The following is a 25136-nucleotide window of genomic DNA, read 5'->3' as shown; positions in this document are numbered from 1 at the left end:
TAATAATTGTAAACTATTTTCCTGACATTGACTCCGATGACTTATATAAACTTGATACCGATGACCCAAAAAATAAACCTGTCGGAATGACAAATGAAGATTTTCAAAATCTACTTGAGATTAGCGAAGATATCAGTTTAAAACTCAAATACTGTGAAGGAAGCCAAGAAGAGTTCTGGATGCAGGTATATTCAGAAAATAATGTTGTTGTCAAGGTTGCATTGAGTGTGTTTCACATCGACTTATCTCTGTGAATCTTCTTTCTCCGCATATGCTTACATTAAAAACAAATCCAAAAGCAAAGTTCAAGCATCAAAAGATATGGGGGTCAAACGTACAAAGATTCCCACAATTATAAAGGATATAATGAAAATATCGAAGCGGTTTCATTCATCACATTAAGTAAGGATATTTGAATATCAAATTTATTGTATTTTATTGATCGGATATAAAGTTTATATTGAAATCAATTGAGCCTCAGAATTGTATTTTTTTCATTTTTTATCGTTTTCCAAATCGCTTCAAGGGTTGGTGTGCCTCGAAATATTTTTAGCCCGACAAGTGTGCCGCGACTAAAAAAGTTTGAGAACCACTGCCATAAGCAGATACATCTAATAGTATAGCTACAACTTACAAATGAATTGACCTTTTAGTTACTAAAATAATGATTTTTAAATATTTTATTGTCAGAACAAATTCTACGATTTGCTATAATTCTGAAATCTTTAGTGCAACCAGGATTTTTCAGTGTTTCTTAAAAATAACTTAAATTTTATAGTTTATCAACACTTAAAAGTAAATGGGACATAAACCGATTTATTCGCAAATTCTGCATTAAACGTTAAACTAACCTTTAAAGTCCTATTTTATTTAGCATTGCCGTAAAAACTGTTGAAAACCTTGCAAAATGAAAACATTATTACATTCTTAACGATTTTTACTTTTGGAATTCTAATGAAAAATTTACGTTTATAACCTTGACCAACCTAACTGCGTAGCGCTGGAAAAAAGCGAAAAAATCCGTTTTCTGATTATCTCTGGCGCGTATTTTACGAGAAGCATTAGGAACTGTAAGATCGAATTGGAAAAAGAATGACACAAATTGCCGTTGGCATGAAAACAAGTATAATTGCATAAAGATAATAATTATGGTCTTATTTAAAAATACCACTAATACTGTTATATGTTATTTTATTCGTGCTTTTTTGCTTCAATTTCAACAATATGATTTAAATAAAAAATGAATCATTTTATTAAGTTTTACGACTGTGTTTTAAATTATAATTTACCATTTTTATTGGGAGTTAACCACAATTTTAGTTGAAAATACATATGTTTATTTTAATGTTTCGATTTCCACTTCGGAAATTTAAAGAACAATTCCAACATTCCAGATACAGTAGCTACCCCAAATAACTTTACTGCTCAAATGAATTGTAGAGAATCGTAGTATAGAATTGTAAGTAGTGCAAAAGCATTAGTTTTAAAACAAAAGTTTTATTGATAGTATATTAATTTTAAACTGTTAACTTGGTTTTAACACAGTTTACACTAGTTATAATAAAGCCAGGTTTACAAGTATCCAGTAACTGGCACCAGTCTCACTGGTATGCCAGTGCTTGACTAGAGCAGCGCTGGACAGGCACGTTTACACGTATCCAGTAATTTCAGTTGAGTTCAGTTCAGTTCCAAATGAGAAGAGTTCTATGTACCAGGGATTTAAAACTGGAACTAAGAGTTAGGTTGGCGAGGTGCTATGTTTTTTCGACCTTATTTTATGGAATGGAATCTTGGACCTTGAATGCTACATCAATGAAAAAACTGGAATCATTTGAGCTGTGGGTATACAGAAGAATTCTGAAAATATCATGGACAGAACACGTCACAAACAAAGAGGTTCTGAGAAGGATGAACAAAGAAATGGAAATTTTAAATTCAATTAAAACAAAAAAATTGGAATATCTCGGACATATTACACGTGGAGAGAAATACACCTTGCTCCAACTGATCATGCAGGGAAAGATCCAAGGAAAGAGAAGCTTAGGGAGGCGTAGAATGTCATGGCTGCGCAACCTGAGAGAGTGGTACGGATGTACATCAAATGAACTTTTCAGAGCAGCCGTCTCAAAAGTTCGAATAGCTATGATGATTGCCGACCTCCGCCGCGGAGATGGCACTTGAAGAAGAAGAAGTAATTTCAGTAGCTGGCGCTAGTCTTACTGACACGCCAGTCCCTACTTGGTGAAGTCAATCGTTTGTTGTACTCTTTACAGGTAGACCAGCGACTGTAACGATCTGTTTACACGTATCTTAAACCACTGGCGCAGGGTTACAGAAGACGCGGACGAGAGCCACTGGCATGAAAAATAGACCAGCTCTCTATTCGAGACAACAAAGTGTTTACATGATGCCACTACCTTAGATTAATGAAACCGGTGGATATAACATCGACAAGTGCGCAGCTTCTACGTTTTCCCTTAATCCCCACTACTTTGTCCTGCCAATCAAAATAAGCTGACAGAGTATACCCCTCCAGCACTATCTGCCGGCAATAAGTTGTTCCCTGATTTAAATTGTTTACGTTAAATTGTGTGATTTTGTGGTTTAAGTTTTCGACTGTGCTTTTAGTTTAAGTGATTTTATTTTATAAAATACCACGGTGTATAATTAAGAACTGTATTTATCATTCAATAAATAATAAACAAAAAAGTCGACTGAAAACAAAAGACGTAAGAGCATGTAAAGGACCCACTTGTGGCAGTGACCACTACCTCCTACGTTCAGATATTTCATTCCCACATAAAAGAGAACAGAAAACGCCGCAAGATAACCATACAAAGGAGCAAGTACAAGAAGTACGATACAATTTGAATAGTTTACACCAAGAAAGTGTTAGAAAACTATATAAACGTAGACTGGAACAAAAACTAATTGAAACGGAAGATAATACCAGGAATGTTAATCAGTTATACAAAACCATCAAAGAATGTATACACGCCGCTGCCCTAGAAGCACTAGGGCGATATGAAAAGATCGGACAACAAAAACCATATTGGTGGGATCAAGATATTTCGCAGGAAATAACACAGAAAAGAAAATTGTATCAAAAATATCTGAACACAAAAAATGTGGAAGACAGAATCGAATACAAAAGAATGCAAGCGATGGTCAGAAGAAAAATTTGCCAAAAGAAAAATGAATCCTGGGAAAAAAAGTGCACCATGATAAATACATACATTGGTGGAAGCCAAAGTTCAGAAAGCTGGAAACTGTTAAAAAATTTAAGAAACAACAAAAAAAGAGATATTATCCAGTCCATATCACCGCAAACTTGGGAAGAATACTTTAAAGATTTACTAACAGAGACAAGAGAGCCCTTCAAACAGATAGAGAACTATGGTTTACAAGGCGTCAGGCTGATAGGGTCACCAATCAGAATAAATGAGAGAGAAGTCGAAACCGTATGCAGACATCTAAAGAATGGCAAATCACCTGGCCCCGGAAATGTAGCTCCGGAACTCATTAAACATGGACCCAAAATACTAATTCAACGACTACGACAACTTTTCCAGGAATGCATAAATAAACATGAAATACCTGAGGAATGGAAAGAATCGCATATGAGCACCATCCATAAAAAGGGAGATAAATCGAAACCTGAAAACTATAGAGGAATTGCAGTTACTAGTAGTATTAGCAGAATATATGGGAAAATAATAAAAAATCGAATAGAAGAAGAATACCAAGATATGGAAGCCGAAGAACAGGCTGGTTTTCGTGCAGGTCGATCTACAATAGACCATGTCTTCTCTATTACTCAGATAATTGAAAAGAAAGTTGCTCGTGGCCAAGAAGTCCATTTGACGTTCGTAGACCTTAGGAAAGCATATGACAGTATCCCGCTTGATAAATTATGGGAGGCACTGGGGAAAACAAATATAAATATAGAATTGATTGAAGCAGTAAAAACGTTGTACTACCAACAAACAACAAGAATTAAAACAGGAAATCTGATAACACCGGGATTCAAAGTGACTAAAGGACTAAGACAAGGATGCTGTATATCCCCAACATTATTCAAAATATACCTCGAAGCAGCACTCAACAAATGGAAGAAAAAATGTACGAATATGGGCATACCACTAATAGACTTAACTTTGTACACTCTGTGCTTTGCAGATGACCAGGTCATCATCGCACAGGACTCTGAAGACCTTAGTTACATGATGCGAAAACCATTAGAAGAGTTTACAGAGTGGGGTTTAGAAGTGAATATGGAAAAAACTGAGTACATGAGTATCGGAGGAGATCAACATAACCTTCTCGTAGAGGAAAATCAAGAGATCAAAATATGTGATAACTACAAATACCTAGGAGTAAAAATCACTCAAGACGGAAAATTAGATGCAGCCATTAAGGAACGAAATACACAGGGAAGGAAAGGCATAGCCTTACTAAACAGCGTACTGTGGGATAAAAACATCTCCAAAGACAACAAAAGAAGAATATACAACACCATAATAAAAAGTATCACAACATATGGATGCGAAGTGTGGCCCCTAAAAGACAGATCAGAGAAAATGCTTAGAGCAACAGAAATGGACTTCTGGCGCCGCTCGGCGGGAATCTCCAGACGCGACAGAATAACAAACGAGAGAGTCCGAGAAATCATGGGGGTTACACATAATATTGTTGATGACATCAAAACGACACAACTCAGATGGTACGGACACGTAAGGAGAATGCCGGAGAATAGAATACCAAGACAAATTCTTGAATGGCAACCAAGAGGTAGGCGAAGACCAGGAAGGCCTAGAAGAAGTTGGAGAGAAGGAGTTGATAAAGAAATCAGAGAAAGAGAACTGGAAGACGATCTATGGAACGATAGAATGAGATGGAGATTGGAAATCGGAAGACGTCGAAGAACGTTGTAAACCGAAATTATATATATATTTATCATTCAATAGAGAGAGGAATTAAATGATTCTCATCAATATTTTTTAAATATTTCTGTTCATGTGAGGTTATAATTTTGGACTCTTATATTTATACAGGGTGTTTTAAAAAGGTATGTCATAAATTAAATAACGCATTCTGGGGACAAAAATAAATTGATTGAATCCAACTTACCTCAGTACAAAAGTGTACACAAATAAAGTTACAGTCCTTTGAAGTTACAAAATAAAAATTGTTTTTTTGCATTATCTCCTAAACTACTTGACATTTTGCAATAAAAATGGACACGTTACTTTCTTGTTTTGAAAGCATTTTTCATAAAAAAGAAATAACAAAATCTAAGCGCAAAGTCCCCGTAAATCCCCTCAAACTTTTGAGTACATTCAAATCAAATAAATTTTGTGACATCATTAGCTTAACACAATATTTTTAAAAAATTTTTGCTTGGTATCACTTTTTTCAAAAAACAGTTTTTATTGAGTTACGGCCCTTTTCATTACCCTTTGAAAAATTACGTGCAACTAAATAAATGGCTTAAATGAATTAACCAGTACAAAAAATGTCTATAACCTCTATAAATATGACGTTACAATAAATGTTCAAAATGACCCCCGTTTTCTTCAATACACATTCGGTATCGTTTTAATAAGAAAAAACCGAATGCGCTGAAAAATCATATTTTTCTGACGAAATTGATTTGCAGCTTCAATTATTCTAACCCTCAATTGTTGTTCGTCCTCTATTGTTACAGAATACACATTCTCTTTCATAAACCCCCAAAAGCAAAAGTCCATGGGGTTAAGACCTGGACTTCTGGGTGGCCAAGAAATAATTGCGTCACGACCCCTTCCAATCCACCGACCAGGATACTGCCTGCAAAGGTATTCCCGGATTTCATTACTGTAATGCGATGGAGCGCCATCTTGTAAAAACCACATATTTTGCCTTATTGCAATATTCACTTCTTCCGAATACTCTTGTAAATCGTTTGCCAAGAACTGCAAATAATTAGCACCATTTAAATTGTTGGGAAGAAATACTGGATCTATTTGATTGTTATCCACAATTCTTGCCCAAATATTAACTTTGAAAGTCCTTTGGTGATGAGTCGTTTTTTTGGCGTGAGGATTTTCGTCGGCCCAAATGTGCTCGTTATGATGATTTTTTATTCCATTTCTACTGAAGGTAGCCTCGTCGGTAAATAAAATATTTTTAATAAAATTAACATTTCGAGTATTTTTCATTAACAACCAATCGCAAAATCCAATCCTTTTAGGATAATCTTTAACCAATAACTCTTGAACCGTTGTTAAGTGATAGGGTTTAAGCAGCTGATCCTTTAAACGCCTCCAAACCCTTACGTGAGGAACATTTAGTTGAGCAGTTATTACCCTTCTACTTGTTCCAGGGACTTCTTCAATGATTTCTAAAATGTCTTCATTAGTTGCAGCCATTATTGGACGACCACTATTGCCAGCAACTTGCGGTTGGAATGTACCCGTTTCCCGTAAACGACGATCAATGGTCAGAAGTAATCGTCTATCGGGTGTATTTCGATTGGGGTATTTTACTGCATAACGCCTTGCGGCTGCTGCACTATTTCCTTGACATTCACCTACGATATTCCCAATAGTTTATTGAAATCATAATTTAATCTGATCCAACTTACAAAAAAATTAAATGCATATCTGCCATTTCCTGAAATGTGTAGGCCATTGTAGTATCAAAATTTTTAATATTAATCTTATTCGCACAATAAATGATTGCTTCAAATTATTGACCACTATTGATGGAACTGTTTGTAATTATTGTATCCGTAGAAACTAATTGTAATTTTATGGCCAACTAGGAAAAAACTATTTTTTCGAAAAAGTGATAAGTGGCAAAAAATTTTAAAAGTAATGTGTTAAACTAATGATGCCACAAAAGTCATTTGATTTGAACGTACTCAAAAGTTTGGGGGGATTTAGGGCTGCACACCCCCCTTAAAATTTTTCTGTGCGCTTAGATTTTGTTGTTTCTTTTGTACGAAAAATGCTTTCAGAACAAGAAAGTGACGTGTCCATTTCTATTACAAAATGTCAAGTAGTTTAGCAGATAATGTAAAAAATCAATTTTATATTTTGTAACTTAAAAGGGCTGTAACTCTTTCTGTGTACACTTTTGTACTAAAGTAAGTTGGATTTAATCAATTTATTTTTGTCCCCGGAATGCGTGATTTAATTTATGACATACCTTTTTGAAAAACCCTGTATAAGCTTCACAACATGATACTATAACAATTGTTCGTTATGATGAACTCCACAAAATGAAATACGATTTGCAGTTTTACCTATTTTTTAATATATATTTTATATTATATATTGAGAATTTTTTCCATTTTCTTAACTCATTTTCTTTTTTTTTTCAGCACCTGCAGCAGATAAGAGATCGTCATGGCAAGAGGAATTCGTGTATCATCTCCTAAGTTCAATTTTTCTATTATTATTAAAGTGAAGATTAGGTACAAATGTACTTATCTAAAAATTGAAGGCCTAGAACAGCTCTTTACTTCACTTTTATAATGTCTTCTAATAATTTAAATATACCAGTAAAATCTAACAAATATAAAATTTACTTGTATCCAAAGGTTTTTAAAAATTATTTTTTATTTAAACCAGTTAAATCAATACATTTCTATATATATCAAATATTCAGAAAATAAACTTTAAAGAAGTTATAAGCCATAAATTTTTGTTATTTTTTTACCTACATTACCTTCAATTTCGAAACAATGTCATTCTACGCATGTCGTATAAAAATAATAGTCTTTCAATAAAATCATATTAAAATATGGTATTCGTCAAAATTAGTAGCACCAAAATGTCGACCTTCAGAAATTCAGGAATTGCCCCCATATATATATATATATATATATATATATATATATATATAATATAAATAATGAAATGTTCCGAAAGATTTCCGCGGTTAGTACAATTAAACCTAAAGATCAATACTATTACAAGAATTAATTTCAAATTCAACAGGCTTTGGTGTTGAACCGCGTTGATTATCACTGCGCCGAGCTTTCGACGTCCTTCGATGTCTTCTTCAGGGTTTACACTGCTACACTGACCACTAATCAATCCTTGCAGACTGAACCCGATCTTATACAGGCCAAACAAATTGTAGAATCCAAAATAGGATTTATAAATATTCGATTTCTGTTCCCAATTCTGATTTAATTTTCGCTCTAGGTGAACACCATCTTCATACAAGTCAGAAAATTGATTTTGAAAACCTCATAACTATAACTCCTATCCATTTCTATATACCATAAATTATCCAAAAAGCCACAGAAATTTAAAAAAGGCCACATTCCCTCAATAAAGGAGATGACGGCATCCGGTTACCTTCGACAGGGAGACCTCTCATAAAGAAAAAATCGTCTGGTCGAACTTCCAATCAAAATCCCGCCGTCAGAAATGACAACCCCACCAACCTCCACCCAAACTACGTCACCATCAACGGTATAAATAAACCGTGTTACCAGTAGCAGTAGTGCATTTATTAGTGATCAGTGTCTCAGAAGCCCTAAAGAAGACAGTAAAGAGGATATCAAAAGCTTGGCGCACTAATAATCGACACGGTTCAACCCGGAAGCCTCTTTAGTTTAATATTAATTTTTGTATTAGTATTTGTTTTAGGTTTATTATATAAGGAAAAGGTTAATGCGAGTAAATATTAAAAGTAAAATGTAATGGCATGTCTCGCAAAACAAGAAACCAAAAAAGGTATATCGATGAAAGGCAACCAATTTCTAACTCTAATGCCACAAATTGGGCGCACTGCTCCTGTAGTGATCCTTTCCCAAGTTAATATACTCCTTTTCTAACTTGGCTGCACCGTGCTGAAGACCACCAATAGTCAGAAATACGTATATACGGTTGCCTTTCATCGATATACCTTTTTTGGTTTCTTGTTTTGCGAGACATGCCATTACATTTTACTTATATATACAGTGAATGGCTAAATTATGGAATATTATCATTATTTCGAGAACCGTCGAGTTTTGAGGGAAATCCCGAAACAGGTCGATTTTTGTTATAAAATATCCATCTTATAACGTACATGGAGTAGGGATGACATCACCGGTGTAGGTGTAGTGACATAACCGTAAATTTTTTTAAATAGAAATTGGTATAATAGTATAATATAAATAGTAATTTGGAAGCTACTAAATTTTTTTTAAATTGTCCAAAATGGGAGACTAAAGCACAATGTTTTCACTGAAAACCATCGTTTATTCGAAAATAATTTCAGTTGCATAAACACATTCTAAGATATTAAAATACTTAAGTAAAATCTGTAATTATTATAAACTAATGAATGTATCTACAAGTACTTTATCCTGCCACTGTTGTCAATTACGTTCTATATTAAATAATCAAAAAATTAGTAGTTAAAAATGAGTTATATATCTTGTTAAATGCTTCATAAATTCTATTATTACTAAAATTCGGAAGGCAGGCCTTCTGAAAACCTATTTTGATATCTCAAGTGAACAGTTTGCGCCAGGCTCAATGGAACGGAGCAAACTATAGAATAATAACAATATTATCTTTGAAATGTCTAATTCAGTTGTCACTACAAATAAAAACTGGTAAGATATATATATATATATATATATATATATATATATATATATATATATATATATATATATATATATATATATATATATATATATATATATATATATATATATATATATATATATATATATATAATCTATTGATACCTATTCATACACAGGTTTGACTAAACGGTCTTTATTGTTTTTTATTAAGTTGTTATGGCTATTTTAAATTAATACAGTTAACTGACTAAACTTAATCCTGAAAACGTGTATAGGTAACACACTTAGATGTGTTAAAGTGTGATGCTGGTAATTACGGGATGTGCCTTAGGTCCTTAGTTGGAAAATAAATTTATTATAAAATTCATTTTGTTTTCCTACATCGGACTTGTTTATATTATCGATTGGAAACGAACCTAAGTATAAACAATAACATGATAAACAATAACAATGATTGATTCACAGATATGTAAATGCACCGGCCTGAATCGTAGCGACACAATAATGTTAATCCTATTTAGGAACATCGTATTTTTATCTAATTATATAAAACAAGCCGTGATTTCTACAATGTCAACGTATATAGGTACATATATTTCCGTGCAGCGGTCATTGTCAACTCAATGCCAATTAGGAATAAACAATTTATAATCAAATATTTTAGATAATTATTCTCAGTACATAGAATCAAACGGTAAATGCAAATTCTGAAACAGAAATGGAATGTTCATAAATCCTATTTTAAATTCTACGATTTGTTTTGCCTATATAGGATCGGGGGCTAATAGATAGGTCTAATCATTTCGTTAGTATCGAAGCAGTGAACACGTATTTTAGTATTGTGAGCAACATGGAAGGCGAGAGCATTCAAAGTAAAGGATGTCCAAATTTTTCGATGGGAGAAAAAGCTATTATATACAACATAAATTGTGGACTCCGTGAAAGTATTAAAAGTATGTTGGTCAACGATGTAGTTACTCTTAGTAGTGACTTAACAAAAGTGTCGACGAGAACTGTATACATAATTCCAAAAAATTTTAAACAAAGTGAAGGCAAATCGGATAATTTATTTCTTGAAAACATTGAAATCATAAGTAAAAAACGCATTTAGCTTGGTTATTTGCAGAAAATTCCACGCTTTCTGTCTTCGGAATGAAATTCCGACCTTAAAGAAAGTTGAAGTCGAAATAAATTCCGATGATTCAATACCCAAAATATCATATTTTACTGCGAACATTAGATCAAATGAACATTAAATATATGAATAGAAATAGGAACAGTGTTCTTATAGAAAAAGGTGAAATAATCTTGTGGTGGAGACAAAAAATCCGAGAGTATCGTCGAAATGGCGAAAATTGTACTAGTTAGATGAAGCTTGGTTGAATCAAGGTCGTATGTACTGTCTCAAAGCTGTGACAAGATTTTGAAATTAAAAGTCCTCGACAAGCCTTCATTGAAGGGTGATTAAAAGGTTTAAAAACACCAGTAGGTATAGGACGGAGGCTCGTAATAACACATATTATAGGCAGCGATTCGGGTTTTTTAACTACGGGCGTATCTTTGGTATTGTTGTCAAAAGAGGCGAAATGAAGATATGTTACAACTTTAAGACTATTGTTATTTAAATCAGATTGAAATATATTTTATTTAAGTTCCTTTAACCTTTTTGTGATTGATTGCGTTAACGTTTATGCTTGCTCTCATTCTCATGCTTTGTAAGAGCAGTGGTCTTGTTCTTGTCGTATTTATGGGAATGAATTCTGGATTAAAGAAGTTGACTAGTTTACCTAATATAGACACCTCCACAGTTAGTACACGGTGTCTCGTAAACAACATGTAATTTTTTAAGTTGTGAAGTTTTTGTTTTAAGTTTGGTGAAATATTTATTTAAAAGATTGTTGCCTTTGTGAGCCACTGTTATGTTATGTTTCGCTTAAAGATTATATATATATATATATATATATATATATATATATATATATATATAAAATGTTCGGAAAGATTTCCGCGGTTAGTACAATTAAACTTAGAGCTAAGATTAATATTATTACAAAAATTAATATTAAACTCACCAGTCTTCCGGGTTGAAGTGCGTCGATATCCATTTTGCCGAGCTTTCGACATCCTCTCTGATGTCTTCTTCAGGGCTTCCGAGGTCTCAGTCTCCCGAGCCCCCAGACACTACTACACTCACTAGTCACTTCTAGTTCACTCACTAGTTCACTACTACGACTGGGACCAGGGGACGGTTCATATATATATATATATATATATATATATATATATATATATATATATATATATATATATTAAAACTTAACTAAAACCATAATAATTATTATCATATAAACCCACATTAATTTATTATATCACGTAATTTATTGCAACGTAAATTTAAAAATAGAGGATATAACTTCGGAGAACTAAATATTAACTTTAAAACTTTAAACGAGATTTGTTTTTTTCTTTTACTGCAGCTATAAATGGCAATGTATTTTATTTCTGTAAGGGTGGTTAAATATTGGAATAAACTTAAACTTCTAATTACCTGCACTCATAAAAAACGTATTTCTTTATTCCTATAATATTTTTTTATTAAAATAATAAATAAACCCCCGATATATAAAATATACTAAGTGACATAGACATCCGAAAACCCATTAGAAATTATTTTATTTTAATCAAATTTAGTATATAGTCTTATCTTGGCAAAAATAATAAATCATTAGAATTTAATCACTAAAAATTGTAACTTTTAAATTTTTTACCGATTAAAATTTGGTGGTGTGTGGTTCTTAGTTGTTTGTTTGGAAAGCCGTTTACAATGCAAAGAGTATAAAGACACGCAAATTTCAAACAAATAAGCGAGTTTGCAGGTGGACGGATAATTGGCCTAAGAAGATCCCGACTTTTACGCAGCGGGTAATTATACGCAGAGTCGATTCTAATATAACGGCTTTAGCTGTTATCATATGCGCAAGTCCAAATGTTTAACAAATAGTATGAACTGGCGGGCAGAGATATGGCTGCACATGCTTACAAATTTTAGTTGTTATTGAGATGTCAATGATATTATAGATAGGTTTCTATAAGGAATAACCTTGCAAAGTAAGGTAAGCGTTAATATTTCTTGTACGATTGTTTTTATATTATCAAATGAAAACTTGATTTTTACTGTAAATTTTATTTTGATTAAAACAGTTTTTCTAATATTTTTATATCATTTAAGTAGTTATTATGGTATGAAGTAATATTCCGTACAAAATGGGGGTAATTTTACGCTGCGCAAAATTACCCGATAACCTATCGTTGTCTTGCTTACTACAAAAATAAAAATACAAGTATATATATATATATATATATATATATATATATATATATATATATATTAATATATATATATATATATATATATATATATATATATATATTTATAGTCACATTTATAGCCACAATGAACGCTTTTTCTACCTTTCACTTATTTTTTTATCGCGAACTATTATTCCCGTAAACTTTTTTTGCTTGAGCCTGGCCCAGTCTGTGCAAAACCGAAACGCTAAATCAAAACTAATCTATATAAAGCTGTTCAACGCCTTCAAAATTTTGTAACTGTAATGTTGTTTTTGGTGAATTTATGAAACTGTTGAAAATACACGGCCCACACTATCTACATATTTTCATTCAAAACATTAAGAGGTCTATATACTTACGATGATGTTGTTAGTTCAATAATAAAAAATTGTGTAGTTTTTGTTTGCATTATGTTTGAAACTAATTTTTGATATTTGTCATTCTTTTTAATTAAATTTAATTTTTAGTTAAAAAGTTATAGTATAAAGTGGGCTATTTGAGTGCAATGTATACGAGTTTATGGACGATATAATCACCTTGTATATGATCACTCATCTGGCATTGGTAAATCTCCCCTCTGTCAAGTTTTCGAGCCAAGTCAAAAATCGCAAGCTTCTTTGATTTATGTAGTAATTTCTTCGACATAATCGATTTTGGAAGAAAAGTAAGTTCGTGTGGATAACAGTAAAAGATAAGTGTAAATATTGTGTTAAGGTGAATCAGTTTCTTTTCATTCTAAAAATATTTAATGCTAAAAATTAAGAGAAAGTAATGGATAATCTTAGCAGCATACGGCATAACAGGTCTACAATCAAAGCAGAAACCGATTAGTATTTGAAAATAGTTTCATTATTTTTTTCTTTTTGTAATTAGGAAGATTCTGGCACTTCAACTCTGTCATAGCAACTTTTTTGTTATGCGCCACATTACACTTCATTTTGGTAATTTATCCAGGCGAGGATAAACAGGTCGCGGTTTATATTTGATTTTTAGCAACTCGCAAGCAAATTATTTCGTAATTATGTTTATTAGATACAATGTATTATTAGATTTTACATAAAAGCAGCAGAAGTCCGAGAATATGAGTCTACAGTCAATAGTTGAGAACTTTGATCGTTGATTTAAATTGCCTCTATATTTATTAAAGATTATGTTTGAGATTTAGAAAAAACAAAACTTTTCTTTTAGTTAGTAGGCTATGGCACTTAGTTCTTTGGTAGATCCTGTCTAACATCCTTTTTCTTAATCAGAAAATTCACTAAAGTGTCCCTTATCTTATATATAAAAGTGGTTTGAATTAAATTGGCTAAAAATTTGCAGACATGTAGCTTTAGTCATGCTGATCAAAAGTTCTAATCGCCCAAGACTCAAAAATCAATTGTTTCTGAGTTACAGAGCTTCAAAATATCGATTTTTAGTTAATTTTTTTAAAATAATGAATTTTGGAACGTGCCGTCTCACTCATTCAATATACGGCATCTGAATCTCATTAAACACGAATATGGAATCTGAATTACATTTCTTAATGTTACTTTGTCAAAAAAGTAAATAAGATATCCTAGGTGGGATATTCCTGTCGATATCTTATTGTTCCACGTTGACAGTCCCACTAAATAACGTGAATATTCTGGTGGGATATTCCTGTAGATGTCACACTGGTTCCTGAGGAAAGTCGCTGACAAAAGTGAGTAATAACGTGAACAATGCTACATAGATATCTCACTTTCCTACATAGACGTCTATTAAATTTTGTGAAAAACATTATTCATATGCGCAGAAGCTTTTAAAATAAGGCCAATTTCCACAGATGTCACACGAGGACCGACGCACTCGCAAAACTTTTCAGTTGTTTGTATTAAGTGTATCAGTACAGTGTGCACTTGCGTGGGAATTACTGAAGGAACTAATACATATGCAGAAGCGGTCCGAAGAGTATATGCGCAGTAGACATCTGTGAAACATGCATGTATCAGTCATCGTCTGCACATGTGTACATTTTTTGACTGCTTACACAATAAGTTTATTCTTATATTGAAGGCAGTCCAAAAAGGCACTTCGTTTTTGAAAGATTGTGTAGGTCAAAAACTTTGAAATCTTTATCTGGAACATGCTGGGCTTGTCGTGCTGAGGCATTGCAATGCTTTGTGCCCTCCAAAATAAATTTGGCAGGACCCTGGTCTACCTGGTCTTTCGGCTATACGACCGTTAGCGCCACCACTGCCCCTACGAGTCCGACACCAAAATGAAGGTGCCACGCCACGTATACAAGGCACGTTTCATGAGGCTTCACCTTCCCCGTAGTACCTGTGTTGCGATTACCTCACCTACCCGTTATCCCCTCCCACAGGCGGATAGGTGACGCAGGCAGAGGAATTTCCACCTCGCACGTAGACAGGTCGCCGCCGAGGATCTCTCCTCTACCACTCTTAAATCTCCTGGCGGGTACGTGCCGGGACACCAACACCATGATTGACACAAGGCCAAGAGAGGTGTGTACGGGCCCAGCTCGTTCAACCTCGCCTAGTTCTCTTGGAATGAGAGTAGAGTGGTCCCCGAGAGTCTCGTCTCGGATACTAGGAATGTAGACCGGTGACCGTGGCGCCTAAGCGTCGTGTGCTTTTCTACAAACTCGACAGCTCAAGCGACGGCTCTCCACCTCTCGATTCCTACCCATTAGTCGCCTCTGACGACAGGCAATTCTTATCTCCGCGAGCCGAACGGAGAACGAGCCGAACGGAGTCGAGCTGAGGCAGTTGCTTTGGTCAAAAATTAGCTTTAAGGAATTATAGAAGCCATTGAAAAGACAGTTGATGACACAACTGATGCAAAAGCTAGAGCTAACTATTAAAGGATACGAGATCAAATTTAATGTAGTATCCCTTTAATTTTGTTATGTGTTTGAAAATAATTTGTCCAATTCTACAAATGGTTATCAAAGTTAGCAAACTACTTCAATCTCCAGACATAAGATTTATAAAGTTCACAATAGATATTAAGGATTGAACCATCTATATTTGATAATAATTATGTCAAAGTAAAAGACACTTGTAATAAGCTTCAAATTGACTGGAGTTTCATTTACAGTTAACAATACAAAAAGAAGTAAAACTATTTGTATTTTATCCGCTTTTGACCAAAAAATTAGGTAATTAAACGATAAATTTGACTAAGAATAAAAAAAAATTATTTATTCAGTAGGCAAAATCATATCGCACAATATAGATGAACTAAGAAATTCAGATTTAAAATACACCTCAGAATATTTTGATTTGAATTCTTCGAAAGTTCTAGACTGGCTCTATTGGATGTCTCATTATAATAGAAAAAAATATATTTCCAGCTTTTTGCCAACTAAGGGTAAATTTTGCAACAATTCCTGTAATAAGTTGTACTTATAAGAGAAGTTTTTCTAAGCTGAGCATAGTAATATCGATACTCGATCGACAATGCTGCAAGACTGTTTGGAATATCTACTTCTGTAATTAGTCGCTCTGATGATTCATTTTTTAATAAAATACGTATCTATAAGCAAATATACAGATACACTATACGTGAAATAAAATCTTAACTGTCTGTTGAACAAGAACTTGCTGAACAAAAATATAAAGATATTTTAGATGTCGAATTTAAAAAAAATCGTACCATTCCAGCGACAAATGGTATTGTAATTTGTTGTTATATTAAATTTTTATAGTCAATTTGAATTTTTAATATATTTTTTATATCTGTGACTGTCACCATCCAAATTTTTCTTATCATCACGAAATAATTTAATATAAAAATAAACATAACTCGTTTCAAAAATTTATTAGCAAATATATTTTGAATTTAAAAAATTGGAAGCTGTTTTTATATATGAAAATATCATTGTTGGAAATTAAAAAAAGTATGTGGGGGGGGGGGCGTGATTTTGGCATTGGAACCCACACTAAGAAAACCTGTTATGTTGCCTTAACACATTTATGTAAGTGGCAATGATATATTTTACGAAAAAGATACCCAGATCGTTAAGAAGTTTTGCATTAGAATCATAAAAAACTATTTTGCTATTGTTCTAAACGTTTTTAATTAAAATAATTTTAGGTATGGATACTTTTTGGGGAGTCTTGTAAAATAGAACCTTGCTCTCTAGAGATTTTGTGATTTTTTTTTTAATTCACAATACATTTCTTTCAATTTTAGCTTCGTTGGATTTTTTTAACCTTGACGTGGGTTTCCAAATAAAAGAGCTGCTGTATAATATTTATATTTATTTTAAAATGTCGTATTGTAAAAAGTAAACAAATAAAAATGACCAGGTTAAAATATTTTTTCATAAAACAAGTTATGAACTAAAATAATTCTTAAAAAACTCATAAAACCATAGATATGTGTGAATATATGATTCCCATATGAGTTTTTTGTTTTATAAATTCACCAATTATAACTATAGGTGTATAAACTACCGCAAATATTATTAATAATAACTTAATAAGGTACTTATATCTATTAAATGTGCAGAGAGCTAGTGTGAGGTCCAAACTTTGCATATAAATGTTACTATTAATTTTAATGTATTTTCACATAAACGCATACGGGTTCCAACAAAATATCTAAATATTTTTATAATATTTGAATAACATGCATGTTAATGAATATCATCTTAACAATATGTGATTGCTGTATTTCCATACTGGACAGGTTTGTTCCTAAAATAATTGTTTGTTTTTATTTTATGTATGAACTGGAAGACTGATTTATCGAGTGGTATGTAACATTTTTTCCACAATTAAATACCCGCTCAGTACTTCACTGTCACCAAAGGTAGTTAATTTTACGGGTGATAAAATAATTTCCCAATATCTCGCTTGAAATCAGGAACTATATTTAATATTACAAACTAAGTAACAGGGATTAGGTAATATATAAACTCTTGGATAAAATTAATATACTATTTAATGACGCTTACGTAATCAGAAAGGGAAAGAGGGTATTATGGAATACCATTTACATTTCTAAAAATAACTTAATATTTTTTAAATAAAAATTCCCACAATCCTCACGACTTGACATGACACTTGTAAGAAATGAAATATTTATTTTGTGTTTGTATAAAAATATTTGTACAAATTTGTAGTTTGTACAAAAAAAGTTACTAATGGAGGTTAATATGAAATAGTCGGGTAATATGGAATACGTTTTATAATCATTAAAAAAATTAAATGTTCAGAGTTCATAAAACATTAACTGAAAAGAAATATTTTCAACTATAAAAACCATGTTTTTAGGATTATACGCTAGTCATTACTGCTTCTACTCTATTTACAAAAATCATACACATAATCTTCTTTCTCTGCTCTGGTACAGTCAAGGCGGGCTCCCAAAGAATAGCTTAAGCATTGAATCCAACTCTCTCCTTGTTTATCTTGGAAGAATTTTCCATTACAGAAAACACTATCATAGTCTTTGTTTTCTGGTTCTTTAGCTGACGGCATGCATACCATTACATATGATACATCAGAGTGAAATGATCCATCATTGCTTACATTGGAATCATCTCTAGTAAGTTTAGATCTAGAAGAGGGTAGTTCTAAGTTTAATTTCTTAATAGAGAGTCTTTGAATTTTTGCCTTGTTTTGTTGTTTTGAAGCTCGTGGTTCTTTTTTTTTTCTGGTCATTTCTTTTAGTTCATCCTCTAAACCTTTTTTTTGACCAAAACCAAAAAAACCAAAAAGGTTTTGACTTAGAAACTTCAGATGAAACCACAATAGGAGTTTTAGAAGAACAGGATTGAAATGAATCAGAAATGGTAGACAAACATGTAAGAGGATTATTAGTTGGTCTCGTAGTTTTAGGTCTAGGAACAGTGAGTGTAGAAGCAATGAAATCTTCACTATTAAAAACAGTCTATTAACAGGATAAAAACCAGTCACTTTTAAGCCATTTACTGGTATGTTCCCACGTTATACTTTAAGGTAGGCCTCGCCAAACAATTCCACTATGTCACAAATACTCAAGGGTCTTAAGCTTTGTCATAAGAAAGATCCATAAAGCTTTTGTCTCATGGTTGGATTTTACGTGAACTATGTGGGGGTAGACATAAAATCGTAACATGAATTTTCCTTGCTAAATTAAATACATCAGTGTTCCGCTTGTGTGTTATGTGCCCGTCAAGGAGAGGCAGAACAGACGACTCAGCTGAAGTTTTTGTTGCAGCAATAAAATGTTTAAACCATTTACTAAAAACATTTGTCTGTATCCACCCAGACGGGTGGCATGATGCGATGGTCCCTGGAGTAGCACCTCTAAGAAGTTGTTTATTCATTTTCTTCCTCGGAAACAACACAAGAGGAGAAAAGAAGCCACCTCTTAAACTTATACAGGCATTAATAGTCACGAGAGAACCTCTTTCAGCCGAAGTAAGCGACCCAATTTGTCTCTTTCCTTTTAGGCCTATTACATGAGGAACTTTACTTTAAATAAAAGAAAACCTGTTTTGTCAACATTATATATCCTGTTAGTAGGATAGTTGTGTTTTTGAAAAATGATATCGATCAGGTCAAAAAACTTGTCTACGTCTTCGTTACAAAATCCCCTAGCTCTGGCAAAAGATGTACCCATGGGTTTACGGACTGAAATATTCGGATTCCTTTTCATAAGTCTTTGCTAACAGATTCATCTTTAAATAAGTGGGGAATGTTATTGCGAACCGCCAGTTGATAGGCAAAACTGCAGATATCTCTTTTTGTGAGTAAACGGAGTAAAAATTTATTGTTGCACCGGTAATGCAAACCCACCGTTTACCGACACTGGTGCCAGTGAAGTCAGAATTGGACGGTAACCGTCAGGCCCCAGTGGTCCATACTCTACTAAACCGCACTACGAAGAATTGGGAAAGAAATAGAGACATAAAAGTGATGTATACGATTAAAAGAGGAAAGTTAGAATATCTCGGACACATAATGAGAAACGGCACTAAATATAGGTTACTAAAAATAATCCTCCAAAGCAAAGTATTCGGAAAACAAGGAATTGGGAAAAAAGAATTAACAGGGTTAAAAACCTGAGAAAATAGTTCTCCACAACAACAGCTAATTTATTAAAAGCATAATAAATAATAATTATTATTATTATAATAACCTTTTTAATTACAGGTCTTGTTCATCAATAATAATTTTGTTTAGATATTTTCGGACTACACCCTTCATATTGTAGCGTTTTTAAATAAAACGAGCGGTTCGAATTTATATAAATATATTTATTTATAAGTTTACAGTTCGTCTATACCTATCAACTAAACTCTACTAATAACATCGTTACATATATATACCAAAAGTATTATGTACGAGAATATTCTGGAGTAGCCCTCCTTTAATTCGTCTCATCGAAAGCGCATCGAACACGGGCACTATTGAAATGCCAATTCTTGAGTTTTCTAGATTTATTCTTCTAAGAATTATGACGTATCGGAGATAGGCTATTTCGTAACAATATCATGATTGTTATTTACCTGCATACGCCAGCTGTCAGATATTCAGTTGACGAATGGTTTCAGTTTTGGCTAAGATTCATATTTTGACTAAAAACTCAGCCGATAATGAAAATCCACCGCTTTCCAACATTGGCGCCAGTGGTTTCAGAATTGGACTGTGACCGTCTGGGTCAAATGGCCCATACTCTATATTATATAATTATTATCCGGATTTAGCCATACGGCTCACACTCCCTCTAAGGGAAAAATTCGCTCATCCCAGATACCTACGGTATCCAAAGGATTAAGCTCTGGTTGGACTCTTTCCGTTTTATTGACCCCATAGTACGCTGGAGTATCTCCCAAAAGTTTTCGTACACATCTGGACGTTGAGAGTAGTACAGCTTTCTGCATGGTCTTGTAGAGATGTTCATTCAGACCTAGCTTTTTTATGTTTTCTAGAAGGTTCTTTTAAATGACTCCAGTAGTAGAGGGAATAATAGGCATTGTCTGGGTACTTTCCATTCTCCACTGTCTTCGTATTTGAACTTCCAGATCCCTGTACTTGGCAATCTTTTCATTGTATTTAACACGCAGATTATTATTGTTAGGTATCGCCAAATCAATTAGTGTTGTTTGTCTCTTAAGTTTATTAACTAGTATGAGATCTGGTCTATTATGTGCCACTGTTTGGTCTGTGAGCACAGTGCGGTCCCAGTATAGCTTGTAGTTGTTATTCTCAAGTATACTTTCAGGAACGTATTGATAATATGGGAGATGGTTTGTTTGGAGGAGTCCTAGTTTGATGGATATCCCTTGATGAAGGATCTTTGCTACTGAGTCGTGCCTTTCCTTATATTCAATTGGAGCAAATTCCTAATTATTGTTATTATTATTATTATAATTATTATAGCCAAAATGATAGCAAAACTCATTTAAAAATAACTATATCCATATTGTTTTTTTCTTTGATAGGCGTAATATTTACTGCTTATGTTACCACTTTCTTGTCTGCTTTTGAATAGTTTTTGTAAAGTTTTGAGCCCGAACTAAGTATTTAAAAGCTTCGTATATTTTAAGGAATAATCTTAAACTTGGAGGAGTGTATTGGAGTGAAAATTGTAATACATTGTAAACTTCTATTTAAATTAAGTCCGTAGGAAGATAAAACAGTATATTTTATTATTCAAAAGTTTTCAGGTAGTTTATCTAAAACGAACTAGTAGGAAGAATATTCAATTACTGCTCTACTACAGTTTAATGAAATTCGAATCCATCACAACGAACTAAATTAAATTTTAAATTGGATAATTTTGTAAAAACGTCTCGTTTCTGTTTTACGGTTGGAATTCAGTAAATAACTATACACAGATGCAGGATAATGTTTTTATTTTATTTTTATATCAAATATTTAAATATCAAATAGTATTGTTTTTTATTCAAAAACCCGTTTTAAAATAATAGAAACTTTGAAATGTAAACTCGTTAGTTTTGATTTCAAAACAACATTAAATGTCATTCATACTCAGTTGTTTTTCATTTCTAATTTTTAATGTTTATTTTTTTTTTTTTTCGGCGTGTGTAATTGAAGTTGGTATTTGAGTAATCCATCTCCACAGATTGTTTTTATTTCTAGGAGTTTTGTTTATTAATACTTCTCCGCTAGTCTTCATAAAGACTTCTTTAAATCCGGTACTAAGGCGCAAGGTACGTTGATCTTTTTTTTGATATCCTTTATTGGATGAATATGGTTAGTACTGCACTATCTTAATTACAAAATTAATCTAATTTTTAATATATAAAAAACATTTGTCTTGCTATTACGTTGTCGACATTACGCCTGATTCGAGCGGATATTGAAATTTTTATTAGCGTATTTAGCACGCGTAATGTCAACGCGTGCTAGTAAGTCGTGTGCTTGTGATTCACTGTGAATAATCTAGTGAATAGATGGATTAAAACCTGGCCAGAAAACAAAAAGACTAACGTAACAGTATAAAATCTAAATAGTCTGCTACTTAGGTGTATAGGATATACCTATGGCTGAGCAGACAGAAGATAGAAGTCCGAGATAGTTTGCTGAATCTGCTTGAGGTAAACGACATCCTCTAATAGATATAGAGAGGTCATTATATCTTTGCGTTAACGTAAAATTGACTGAGATTAACTTCAAACTATTAAGCTGTATTTTCCAATCCTTGGTCCGCTTAAAGACATTGTTAATAGCAACTTCTGTGTTGCTGTCTGTTGAGCGTCATATTTTGCCATATTGATCGTGTCTTCTTCAAATGTGCCAATTATTATTTCATTAGTTGTTGACGCTACCCTGTGGTACACCAGCTGTGGCTTGAAGGTTGAAAAAGCTTCCTTATGTGACACCTTTTTATTACAAAGACATGACTCCAGTAATTGACAGAAGTTCCACGGCAGTATCTAGTTATTTTACAGATCAGTCTGTTAAAGTCTTAGCATAGCAAAATCCGTAAACTAATTTTCGAAACCAAATTCAGAATTTTGCTTTAATCTGTGCCTTCTAAGAATTGCAAGGCAAAACAGACGTTGATAAAGATGTTATTAGAGACACAGGAAATCTAAAAATTGCATTCCACAAGATATCTCCTCAACTAAACAAAATTCTTAGCGAATCGGTTTCTAGTACTCGTACAGAGTATATCGAAATAGAAAGGAAAAGACAGTTAAGATTTGATTTCACGTACAGTGCGTCTGTGTATCCGCTTTTACGTATTTCGCCCTAATAGGGCTCATCAGAGACGGCTATCCACAGTTCACGGTTATTTTCACGTTCATAGCGACTGTGAATAGTTGTCTCTGATGAGCCCTATTAGGGCGAAATACGTATAAGCGGATACACAGACGCACTGTACGTGAAATCAAATCTTAACTGCCTTTTCTTTTTATTCCGATATACTCTGTACGAGTACCAGAAACCAATTCGCTAAGAATTTTGCTTAGTGGAGGAGATATGTTGTGGAATGCAATTTTTAGATTCCTTATGTCTCTAATAACATCTTTATCAACGTCTGTTTTGCCTTGCAAATCTTAGGAGGTACAAATTAAAGCAAAATTACGAATTTGGTTTCGAAAATTAGTTTACGGATTTTAATATCAGTTGTCGCTATTTTCGTCTATACGAAGCCGTGTTAGAGTTGCTTCCTAAGACAGAAAAGATTTATTTTCACGTTTATAGCGACTGTGAATAGCCGTCTCTGATGAGCCCTATTAGGGCGAAATACGTATAAGCGGATACACAGACGCACTGTACGTGAAATCAAATCTTAACTGTCTTTTCCTTCTTAACATAGCGTTAAAAATGTTTTATTCTTTCTTTTACAATTAATATTTAAAATACGAAAACATGTTCTGATTGCGTCCGATATACCTCGCCTCAAATTAAAAACCAGTCGAAAATTTTCGTTTTTACAAACTTAACATCTGGTCGTAAAATGTTCTGCCTCGTATCTGACTTGCTTTGCAAATTCGTTAGAAAAACAGGTTTAATGTTTATTCAGAAGTGGGTCAGTAAGTTTTATTGTTTTGGGAATTCTTATTTATTAATAATAATATTTCTATTTAATAATAATTAAAATCTTTTAGTTTTATTGTTTTATTTATGCATTTTCTTCGTAAATATATGGTAAGAACTAATTATTGCTAAAAGTACTCTCTTTCTGAAAATACGATAAAGATCGTTAAAGTCGTTGAATTTGGCGGTTGCTTTCTTCCTATAAATTTGGAGCGGTATTTCAGCATTCTACAATCGTAGTTAAGACGGGTAGTACGCTCAAAAAAGGCATTGTATAATATCATCTCAAACAGGGCACTAGGCCCAACGGGCGTTCTATAATAAAGTATCAATCCGGGCACTCTCTCGCCAACACCACAGTGTAATCTCAGTCATTATGCAACTTATACGCGTACTACGTAAAACTCCCTTCGTATATAGCAAAATACATAAAGAATAAAGTGAATTTTGGTTAAATACGTGCCGTAACAAAGTATTTTTATAATTGTGCTACATAAAATAAAGTGCTTTTAAACGTATCAAACATTATTTACTATCAATTCGACTTAGAAATTGTTCTTCTTCTTCTTCGCGCGACTAGGATTACTCCTGTTTGTCTGCCTCTTATTCTGTTTCAGTCGTTGTTGACTGTACATTATCTTTCCACCTTTTTGGCGGCCTTTCAACGGGTCTTCTGCTATACGGCTTGTTGTTTTTACAGATGTTTGCTAATCTATCTGGTCCCATTCGGTTTACATGTTCGTTCCAGTTTTTTTTTTCTTGTTTTTATCCACCTGTTAATATTTTGAATTTTGCATTGTTCGCGTATACTTCTGTTGGTTTGTCTGTCTCTTAATGATATGCCCGCTATTGATCTTAGTACTTTCATTTCGATATTGTTGATTTGTTGTTTCGTCTTTCTTGTATCGGTCCTTGTCTCCGCTGCCTTAGAAATTGTTTCGACGAAGAATTCTTCAACTCAAGTCTTCATATTCAACCAGTTCCAACCTCTGGCTCGCTACTGATGTTGTAGAAAAGAGACAATTCACAACAAAGTCCTTGGTACTACTTTATTAAATGCCTGCGATGTATCAAGAAATGGTGTTTTTCTTAAAGTGCTTTTTAAATAACATATGATGTTGCTCTGTATACTTGTTCTACTGGTGAGTGATGGTTTCTAAACCCTAATTAAAAATCAGGTATGTTAACTAGCGGTTCGATTCTTTTTAGAGGCA

At 33.2% G+C, this 25136-nt stretch overlaps 1 protein-coding gene across 5 annotated transcripts in view; it reads left to right on the top strand.

The window, feature by feature from the left end:
- Positions 1–7771, top strand: part of LOC140448063 (ras-related protein Rap-2b) — a 431656-nt gene extending 423885 nt beyond the window's left edge. For all 5 annotated transcript variants that reach the window (XM_072541113.1, XM_072541116.1, XM_072541115.1 and 2 more), the window contains exon 6: positions 7367–7771. In XM_072541113.1, coding sequence (XP_072397214.1) covers positions 7367–7423 — 57 coding nt within the window. In that variant the 3' untranslated portion in view covers positions 7424–7771. The remainder of the gene's footprint in view (positions 1–7366) is intronic.
- Positions 7772–25136: the final 17365 nt, after the last annotated feature.

Source organism: Diabrotica undecimpunctata, chromosome 8 (genome assembly GCF_040954645.1).
Source record: "Diabrotica undecimpunctata isolate CICGRU chromosome 8, icDiaUnde3, whole genome shotgun sequence".
In the NCBI taxonomy this organism is placed as follows: domain Eukaryota; kingdom Metazoa; phylum Arthropoda; class Insecta; order Coleoptera; family Chrysomelidae; genus Diabrotica; species Diabrotica undecimpunctata.
This window is presented reverse-complemented; position numbering and strand designations above follow the sequence as displayed.